The sequence below is a fragment of the Sinocyclocheilus rhinocerous genome, unplaced genomic scaffold, assembly GCF_001515625.1.
Source record: "Sinocyclocheilus rhinocerous isolate Xijiao unplaced genomic scaffold, SAMN03320098_v1.1 scaffold751, whole genome shotgun sequence".
Taxonomy (NCBI): Eukaryota; Metazoa; Chordata; class Actinopteri; order Cypriniformes; family Cyprinidae; genus Sinocyclocheilus; species Sinocyclocheilus rhinocerous.
The window spans coordinates 356799-368349 of NW_015657293.1; the positions used below are offsets into that span (position 1 = coordinate 356799).

General features: G+C 35.8%; 1 protein-coding gene across 1 annotated transcript in view; it reads left to right on the forward strand.

The window, feature by feature from the left end:
- The first annotated feature begins 714 nt into the window (after positions 1–714).
- The window catches only part of LOC107720911 (formin-binding protein 1-like), a 70771-nt gene continuing 59934 nt past the window's right edge, over positions 715–11551 (forward strand). Inside the window, exon 1 of the mRNA XM_016528741.1 lies at positions 715–919. Coding sequence (XP_016384227.1) covers positions 761–919 — 159 coding nt within the window. The 5' untranslated portion in view covers positions 715–760. The remainder of the gene's footprint in view (positions 920–11551) is intronic.

Here is an 11551-nt window from a genome sequence, read left to right on the forward strand (position 1 = left end):
AGGAAGTGTTTCTTATTGTTTTCAATGTTAAAAACAGTTGTGCTGCTTCATATGATGCTAAAAATTCAGTTTTGCATCACAGGAATGAAAATTTGCATTTTCAGGAATTTTCAAATTGCAATAATATTTCATAATATTACACTTTTACTGTATATTTGATTAAATAAATGCAGCCTTGGTGAGCAGAAGAGACTTCAAAAATCGTAATTATTCCAAACTTTTGTCCGGTAGTGTGTAATATCACGCCATGACCCACAACATCTTCATAGTTTCATTTCTGGGTTTCATTACCTATGAAAATCTCAGTTTTAAGATTCTCAGAGGTGAAGTCGGAACTCGTCTTATGTAACGTAATAAAAAGGATCATTAGGCAGGAGAACAAAACGGATAAATGCTGGAAATTCAACAATGAGTGAAGTGTGTTTGAGTTGCACAAATCAGTCTGGGGATTGGGTTTTTGAAGGTGTGTGGGGAAGAAAGTGCATTATTGATGCAACTTCACAATGTTTGTGTGTTTCTTTGAGCCGAATTCTAGCCGGTAATCAGCTTAATAACAAAAACGGCATCAAGCAAAGTTCACTGCGTCGCTTAATCTCCCAGTGCATGATGGGTAATCGGCCACATTCCACAGTGGCTCAGAGCTGGAACTCATTTCTTTCCCTTCATCTCAACGTTTTAGACATTTGTGTGACGTTTAGTGTAATTTTTACCTATTTTTTAGTTTCTCGTAATAATTTCGCTGACTTTAGTGTGTTAGCCCATGATGATGCATGAAGAGCTGTATGATTACTTGAACAGACGGCGGTCGGTGGGTTCGCTCCGCTGGTTCCTGGAGGAACCGGACCCTCCGGCCCCTCTGCCTCTCACCCTGTTGCAGGAGTACCTGCAGAAGCTCCTGGAGATGAAGATGCACATCAGTGTGAGTAGTCATAGCGAACGCATCCCTCAACGACTAGACTGGACATACAATTACTATAGTATACAATTTCTTAAATTACTCTTTGGAATACTTGATTCTGATTGGTCTAATGTGGCATTCTGCATGTGTTAAAATATTTTGTATGATGACCTCAAAACTACATAATTAATCATTGTCTTAGGATACTGATTTCTTAGTGTTATGTCTCTCGTATCACTCTGCACTATTTTGAAATATAGTGTATTTATTTAAATATTTAATATTTTTTATCAAATATATATATAATAATATCAAATATATATATGATAAATATTTAAATAATATCAAATATTTAATTTGTATTTGTTTATTTGGTAAGTAGCCGTGCAGTAAAGTCCAGTTGGCTTTACGTTGGAGTCCTGAGACTGGATTCATGAAACAATTTTTAAGAATTAAATTCCTCCTACTTTTTAAATTTCGTATTAATTTTAAGCTTAAGAAAAATATTTTGTTCCTAAGAATTTTTATAAAATTTAAAACAAATTCAAATTTTTGAAAAACAACAACAACAACATTCTAAATAAATCATTCTAAATAACCTCTTAAAGTTAAGATCTATCCAAGGTAGCCTACACACTTATATAAGTTATTCTATTATCTAATATTTATATATATCAATAAAACTATGAATAAAACTATTTTGAAATATAGTGTATTTATTTAAATATTTAATATTTTTTATCAAATATATATATAATAATATCAAATATATATATGATAAATATTTAAATAATATCAAATATTTAATTTGTATTTGTTTATTTGGTAAGTAGCCGTGCAGTAAAGTCCAGTTGGCTTTACGTTGGAGTCCTGAGACTGGATTCATGAAACAATTTTTAAGAATTAAATTCCTCCTACTTTTTAAATTTCGTATTAATTTTAAGCTTAAGAAAAATATTTTGTTCCTAAGAATTTTTATAAAATTTAAAACAAATTCAAATTTTTGAAAAACAACAACAACAACATTCTAAATAAATCATTCTAAATAACCTCTTAAAGTTAAGATCTATCCAAGGTAGCCTACACACTTATATAAGTTATTCTATTATCTAATATTTATATATATCAATAAAACTATGAATAAAACTATGAACAATATATTAATAAATTATTATTTTATAATACTTAGTATTTTTAAGTAAATATTTTATAATATTAAAAATAATGAAACATTAAAAAAAAAAAGGATCCATATTGAATTATTATTATAAGGATAAAATGCAAGTTTGTAAGAGTGTTCATAAAACCCTTTTATAATTGTAATGAATTTTGCCCCCTGCATTTTTGACCTGAGTACTAAAACCTTTTAAAGTTATTAGAGTTTGTAATTTAATTCTATGATATTAGCTTATGGAAAGGTTTCACTGGTTTGTGTAGGTTTTTCCATTACCAAAATGAACACATAAACTTCAATGAATGCTTAATCAACAATGACTAATTAATTATTCATTAGTGGCTATAGGCTAGTTATCAGGGTGGTTTGTCCTGTGTCAGCTTGGACTCTTGACTTTCCAGCACACATCAGCAAAGCTTGAAAGTGAGTTTGTGTGGCTGAGATCACACAGGATGAACATATGAGTGTGTGTGTTAATGTGTCATCCTTCCAGTCAAAGTGACTCAAATTCCAGCTCTCAGTTGTGGGTGGGACTTTGAATGTGACAGACATATGGACTCCACCCAAAACCACTTCATTTACTTTTTTAAGAACTGAAGCTGTTACATCAGGAAATGCGTAAAAATGCAAATCACTTTCATGCTATTCTCTCTCTATCACTCTCAGTACAGTTAAAGAAACCCTAGCAACCACCAAGAAGTATAAGTGTAGTTTTTGCCGATGACACATCTAAAAAAGCTGATATGTCTGTCACAAGAGCTTTTATAACAAATATTTAATACATATTCAGTATCTTTCACTGACCAGTACTTTTCATCAACCGCTCAGATCTCCCCAGCAACTTCATAGCATTTCACTATCAACCACTCAGATCACCCCAGCAACCTCATAGCAATGCATTATCAACCACTAAGATCCCCTTAGCAACTGCATAGCAATGCACTATCAAACACTCAGATCACTCCAGCAACCGCATAGCAACATGCTATCAAACACTCAGAGCACCCAGAAACCGCATAGCAACGTGCTATCAAATGCTAAGATCACCCCAGCAACTGCATAGCAACATGTTATCAAATGCTCAGATCACCCCAGCAACCGCATAGCAGCACGCTGTCAAGCGCTCAGATCCCCCAGCAACTGCATAGCAACACACTGTCAACCCCTTAATCACCCCAGCAACTGCATAGCAATGCCCTATCCACTACTCATATTACCCTAGCAACCACATAGCAACACACAGAATTCCCATTGCAAACGTTCAGAACTATTTGGCACAAGTGGTAACTTTAGAAGTCTAAAATCCCACAGTTTTTCATTGTGTTGTGCGTCTATGAGCATGTGAGACCTTCTCTTAGTAGCGGAAAGGGATTTTTATGTTAGCATTTGAGATTTATGATGCTAGCAGTGTTTATGAGGTGATTGGGGTGATGTTCTCTTGGGCGTTTTAAATCGTTGGAATATTTCAGAGCAGTGTACTTGTTATGATGCCCTACTGTGCGAAGAGAAGACGTTTAAGTTAATTTTGGACGTTTTCATGGCACAAAGAAAAATGTTGGTTATAGGACCATCCAAGTGTGTGTGACCCTTCTGTGTATCATGACTAAGAGGTTACAGTAGCTCTGTTCTGCCTTTTTCTGCAGCACAAAGACCCTGTGTGAAAGACCAATGGACTGGCATTCACATAAACACACACACACACACACACACACACGCACAGAAACACACACAAACTGCTCAACATCTCACACAAATATTTCTCCCTGAATGCAAACCGCCTACAAGCGCCAGCCACAATGAACAGAGGCTATTGAACGAAGAGAGAGACGCTTCTATTTTCTACAATGAGCATAACTTCAAAATATCTCATGACGATTGAAAAACCCCTACCAAACACACTCATAATGCACAATAGCTATGTTTACATGCACTAATTTTCAATCCGTTTTGAGATTATGAAAGTTCTGTTTATATGAATCCTAACTTTGAAATCCGATTAATGTATTTGTTTACATGTGCAGTTCTTAAATTCCAAACAAAACGTCTGCGCGATAACTTAGCTGGAGCGACTGTGAATATAAGTGCAGTTTTTGCCTTGATGACACATCTAAAAAAACTGATATGTCAGAAGAGCTTTTGCAACAAATATTTAATACATATTCAATGTCCTCCACTGACCAGTACTGATCATTAACCACTCACATCATCCCAGCAACTGCATAGCAATGCACCATCAACCACTCCAATCCCCTCAGTAACCGCATAGCAACGCACTTAGACCATCCCAGCAACTGCATAGTAATGCACTATTAAAGGGTTAGTTCACCCAAAAATGAAAATTATGTCATTAATTACTCACCCTCATGTCGTTCCACACCCCTACGACCTTCGTTCATCTTCAGAACACAAATTAAGATATTTTTGATCAAATCCGATGGCTCAGAGAGGCCTCCACTGACAGCAACGCCACCCAAACTCTCAAGATCCATAAAGGTACTAAAGACGTCGTTAAAACAGTCGACGTGACTACAGTGGTTCTACAATAATTAATGACAGAATTTTTGGGTGAACTAACCCTTTAACAACTCAAATCACCCCAGCAACCGCATAGCAACGCACTGTTAACAACTCAAATCACCCCAGCAACCGCATAGCAACGCACTATCAAGCACTCAGATCAACCCAGCAACCGCATAGCAACGCACTGTTAACAACTCAAATCACCCCAGCAACCGCATAGCAACGCACTATCAAGCACTCAGATCAACCCAGCAACTGCATAGCAACATGTTATCAAGCACTCAGATCACCCAGCAACCATATAGCAACACACTATCAACCACTCAGATCCCTTTAGCAACTGCATAGCAACGCACTTAGATCATCCAAGCAACTACATAGCAGCACACTATCAAGCACTTAGATAAGCCCAGAAACCGCATAGCAACGCACCATCAACTACTCAAATCACCCCAGTAACCACATAGCAATGTGTTATCAAGCACTCAAATCACTCCAGCAACCACATAGCAATGTGTTATCAAGCACTCGGATCACCCCAGCAACCACATAGCAATGTGTTATCAAGCACTCAGATCACCCCAGCAACCACATAGCAACACACCATCAACCACTCAAATCACCCCAGCAACCGCATAGCAACACACCATCAACCATGCAGATCACCACAGCAACTGCATAGCAACGTGCTATCAAACGCTCAGAGCACCCCATCAACCGCATAGCAACGTGCTATCAAACAATTAGATCACCCCAGCAACGCACTTACGACGAACAGTTCATAAGACGGAAATGAACATGCGTGGTAATATGAAGTAATTGTATGTAAACATAAGTATAACTGCACTGAACGTTTGCTGAAGGCATTTCTGAATCCGATTGAGAAAATAGTGAGATTCAACCATTTTCTTGCTCCGTTTTTTCCTATTAATTGGATTCCTATTGACCACTTCCAATCCATTTGAAATTTTATTTGGATCAAGCTCAATCGGATATGTTGAGGCGTTTACGTGAAGGCTTTTCAATCTGACTGAGCCGTCAAACAGATTACTCAGTTGCATGCAAACATGGCTAATGTGTGTGTGCTGAAACTGTTAAGCCTAACTGGACTAACTTCTCAGCAGGCTGCGTTATTCGAGGAATCACTCACGTCTGTTGAGCAAACGGCGCTAATAAGATCATCACACTGACCCCGTGTGTTCAGTAGCTCAGTCACATCCGTCACCACAGCGCTCTACATCTGCACCTTCGCTAAGCCACTTCCTGTGTCAGCAGTTTTTAGGTCAGCAGGAATCTGTCAAGCGTTTTTAACGCTCCTCGGGGGAGAAAACTAAAATAGAACAAATTAATAATCTAATTTACCATGTGATAATATTTCATTCTGACTAAAAGTTCAGGAGAGATAGAGATGTTATAAGGTGCCTGTAATGTCTGTGACGGTTTTGGTTGCATGCAAAAACGAAAACCATGCTAACTATGTTGGTATCTTTGGATGAATGTTGTGAACCAGCCTTTGATAATGTGTATGATACTGTTCACTTTTTGTTCCCTCAAAGCAGTTTTTACAGTTATTTATTTGTATACTTGTGTGACTCAGACTTTGGATATGAGTGTATTTTGGGGAATTTCATGTTGATGGTGTTTTATGGTGTTTCAGTTTCATGGTGTCAACTGATGAACAGAAACAGAGCCCTTGATGTGTGAGTGTGTTTGGAGTTTTGGAAACTTTCCTTTTGTTGGTAATTAAATAAAATGCTCACAACAAAGACTTTTAGACTTTTTTTGGTTTATTGACAGTACAGAGGTTACTCAAGTAACTCTCTACTGCTCCAAGAGGTTGGTTGTGATACTGCAGGCCTCACATTTATTTCCTGTTTCCTAATGAGCAGACTATGGCTGACTTCTCATTTAATTCACTTCCATTTTAACTTCCTAAATTATGTTCAAATTAAATGCTATCACATTATATGTTCCCTTTACTCTTTTATTTTTATTTTATTTTATTTTATTTTATTTTATTTTATTTTATTTTATTTTATTATTTTATTTTACTATCTATCTGTCTATCTGTCTATCTGTCTGTCTGTCTGTCTGTCTGTAACATCCTAGAAATTACCATGATATTTTACCCTGTACTATTTTATTTTATTTTTTAACTTTCTAGAAGTGACCATTATTTTATTTTATTTTATTTTATTTTATTTTATTTCATTTCATTTCATTTTATTTTGTGCCCCTTACTATTTTTACAAAGAGTGTTGGCCTATCAGTGCTTATAGCCTATCTGTGCCATTAGTAGCATCTCTGCGTGTGTGTTTGTGCAAACATGTCCAGTTTACTCCGAGGTCAAGCTTGAGTAAACCGTTTACAATCAGTAATAATAAAACGATCTGCTTATTTTCAGACTGAGGTTTACTCATCTCAAAGTTACAAAAAAAAATTTAAAAAATAAAATAAAAAAACACTAAATGTAATAAACGTTATCTGCAGTGCTCTTGTTTATTTTAGAAGAAATACTGACCTGAGATCAGATCACCCTGTTCTTATTAACAGTGTTCCACCTGAGACAAAGCAGCAGACTGATCTGAGGTCAGTAGTTTGGGCTCATAAATTCAGCTCCAGATGTGTTAAGGTTTGCGTTCTAGTTGAGTTTTGTCTCATCAGTGATATATTTAGCGTTTCCTCTCTTTCGCTCTCTGTGATTTGTGTAAATGAGTGGAGCTCTTCATTAGTGCAGCAGTTAATTGGCCCGTCCCAAAGTACCAAAGCAGAAGCCTGATGAAGCTGGTCTCTCTGGCAAAATTAAGGCCAGATTTCACAAGGATGGAGAGTGAATAATGTTGTGTGGATGTTGAGGGTTTGTTGAGTTCATAGCAGGAGGGTAAATTAAAAACACATTTACTGATTTCAGAAATGCTGAGAGAAAAACCCTTACAAAAGTGTACAGTTTCCACCAAAATACCTTACTACAGTAACTGTTTCTACTGTGAAAGTAAAAGTAAAAATAAATTTATATAAAGTCTTCTTAAAACAGTGTGAAAACCTTTCAGAATCTTTTAAAGGGGTTATTGGATGCCCATTTTCCACAAGTTGATTTGATTCTTTAGGGTCTTAATGAAAAGTCTGTAACATAGTTTGGTTAAAATTTTTTAATAGTAGTGTAAAAAACATATTTATTTACCCTGTCAAAAACAGCTAGTTTCAGAGCAAGCCGTTTTGTAGCATCTTCCTTTAAATGTTAATGAGCTATGCTGACCCCGCCCCTCTCTTCTGAGCTGCTCTCTGAGGGACTGTTCACTTTAGCTGCATTCACTAAAGTGCATAGACTCATCAGGGCTCGCAAAATCGCTAGCCCGACGTCCCAGGGCTATTGTGTTTTCTATTCGGGCTACCAAAATGTTTCACCACCCTGCCAGACGGGCTATCTTGAGCAGTGATATAAAATTCCTTCCTTGATTTGCGTTGTTCACTAGCTTGTAGGGGTAAAACGGATTGTAGTTGATCATTTGCACGTGTTTCTAAGTCTTGAGGATTTAAACATTCAAGTGTTAAACCATTCACACTCATTCGGAGCTGCGCGCACACAGAGCCGCGTTTCAGACAATGCGCGTACACAGAATTGATTCCTCTTTTGCGTATCCTTGCATCTGAATGAACACATACACACAAAATTATCTCAAAATAACTTCTCGGCAAGTATTCTCGTAAACACAGTCGGTTATGTCTTAAATGAACGTAAACAGTGGTGAAAGAAATCTCAAGTGCATCATTATATTGGATCCGTGCAATCGGTCTTAAAGGGGCAGCAGCCTATAAATACCTGCTGTTCCATAAGCTCCACCTGCTGTCAGAGAGTGACATTTGCGTCTCATTCACAAAGTTAAAATCAGACCATTGTGTTTTTGCTTCAAATTTCGAAATTATACAATCTAATTGCAATCTAAAAAACATGTATTTAGCATCTTTGTTTGGATCGTGATTAAAATGCAGTGGTTGCCTCTGTTTTTAAATGGAAAAAGCACAGCCAAAGCATTAGTTTGTTTAAATGAAGAGATTTCTTTTAGTTTTATAATTTTTTTATTTGAGTTGGGATTTGTTTTTCGAGTTAGTTTTATTATTTAACATTTCAATTTCACAAAGAAATATTCAGCATTTTGTCTGAGAAATAAAAGGACACCTTTTCATTTATAATTTGTCTTAAATCTCATTTTGTTAAAAAATAAATTGTGAGAAAATTGTATTGTGAAATCAGTATCGTGAATCGTATTGCATCGCATCGTGAGTTGAGTGAATCGTTACATCCCTATTAGGGATGTTCATTTCGGTTATTTTTCCTAACCGACAACCGACGCTCATTAACCGATTGTTAACCGTTAACCGAGCAATCTAAAAAACATGTATTTAGCATCTTTGTTTGGATCGTGATTAAAATGCAGTGGTTGCCTCTGTTTTTAAATGGAAAAAGCACAGCCAAAACATTAGTTTGTTTATATGAAGAGACTTATTTTATTTGTATTATTTAATTATTTGATTTGGGATTTGTTTTAGAATTTCAAGTTAGTTTTATTATTTGACATATCAATTTCACAAAGAAATGTGCAGCATTTTGTTGGAGAAATAATAAAAGGACACCTTTTCATTTATAATTTGTCTTAAATCTCATTTTGTTAAAAAGAAAAATTGTGAGAAAATTGTATTGTGAAATCAGTATCGTGAATCGCATCGTGAGTTGAGTGAATCGTTACATCCCTATTAGGGATGTTCATTTCGGTTATTTTTCCTAACCGACAACCGACGCTCATTAACCGATTGTTAACCGTTAACCGACAAGATTATTTTATATTAGAATTGAATTAAATTAGAAAGGATAAGTGTCTGTGACCCGTTAAAAGTACTAACATTTGTTTTCCGGGGATCAATTTTACATGCGCAAAAAGCAGCAAACAACGGAATATGAGGATTCACATGGTCTTCATATCACATCACGCACCTGCAGCGCTTCTGCCAGCGGAGAAAAACATAATAAAGCTAGGCTATATACTGTATATATATATATATATATATATATATATATATAACAAAAATAAAGGAAAAAAAATACACACGTGCCTCCCCATGAGTTTTAGAAAAGATTTACAAAAAAATTAAATAAATTAAGCAGCATTTATATGTAATTCAACATTTATAGTAATAAGAAATGTTTTTAAGCAGCAAATAAGCATATTAGAATGATTCCTGAAGGATCATGTGACACTGAAGACTGAAGTAATGGCTACTGAAAATTCAGCTTTGCCATCACAGGAATAACAATAAAAAAAAAAAATAGTAAAATAGAAATTGTGATAATCTTTCACAATATTACTTTTTACTGTATTTTTAAACAAATAAATGCAGCCTTGGTAGCATAAGAGACATTAAAAAATACCAAAAAAATCTTACCCACCCCAAACTTTTGAATCCAAAATCCAATAAGTCTCCTGAAATATTAAATAAAGTATTAAAGGAGACACGTGGTCACACGATGTTTAGATTTGCCAACCATCTTGAATGTGTCTTGATCACACAAACCACCTCATGAAAACTCAAACACTAACTGTTATAGGAGGTGAAGAGATCAAACAGAAAATGTTGCTGCCTGGCATTAGCATCATCATGGAATAAACTCCAGAATATTTGTATGTGCATAGGAACAGAAGATCAGATTTACATATTTATTTTTGGAAACACATTTTATGTGGTCAAATATAAATAGAACCTCCAGTCAGATAGCAATCATCAAAGTAAACTAATTGAAAGGATTTGTTGTGGAGTGAGGGGAACTAAAATAGCCTTGCTATGTTTACAGTGTTTATTATAATGTTTGTAAACATTTCGCGTCGGCATTAGGCCTATTTCTGAATGAAACAATAAAATGTGACTTGTACGCGACTGATGTTTTTCCCCCTTAAAAAACTAATTTTTTTAATAGCGTAGGTTATTTTAACCATGCTCAAACCTTTTTAAATATTTTGATAAATTACTGAAAAAATAAATAATTAAATGACTTTTTACGGTTTGACGGTTAACCGGTTAAACGGTTAAAATGAACATCCCTAATCCCTATATGCTATTCATATAGTTTATAGTTTTTGCTGTGGTATCAAAGAAGTATTTTGTTATTTAATTAATAAAGAACCATATATTTTTTTGCTCATCTGCATTTTGCTCATCTACTCTCTTGACTTGTTATTTGAAGAAAAAAAGCAATCACTGAAGTTTTTAATCATGCTGATTTGTCCGCAGTGAAGTTCAGCCGATGTCTTTTTTTTTTTTATTATTCGGGCTACTTAAATTCATTTTGGGATATCAAAATCTGAAGAATGTCTGCCCGAAGGGCTACCAGCGATTTTGAAATTTTGCGAGCCCTGCGCATTTAGATCAGGGGCACATTCCCTTCAAAAACAAACGTAATCCACTGCGTCTTCAGCGGCTCTGATGTTGGGAGTAAATGACGACTGCTATGTTCATTATTACATCCATCCACAGAACACCTCAATCGCTTAGGAGTATGATGGCGGGCTGATGACAGCTCACTCAGGGCGGGTCTAAGGTAAGACAGCAGTCCAGTCTGTGCTGAAAAAACGCTACTGTCAATCAAACTATCGTGGGCGAGGCCTGTTTTTGTGACGTCACACAGACAGGCATCTGAGATCGGCTCGATTTGAGAAAGGGGTATAGATTTTAGTAGATTAAAAAAAACCACTGGGTGGATTTTTATCATTATAGGGTGGTTGTGTACACACACTGCCAACACACATTTCAGTTCAAACAACTTGTAAAATGTTTACCTGGGGGTGTGTTTCCCAAAAGCATTGTTAGCTAACTATGGTGGTTCGTTCCGCAAGTTCCAATTGGTAACGATGAAACTTGCGACCATAGTTGCTTTTGGGAAGCAAACCCATGATTGTGCTGATTGTGCT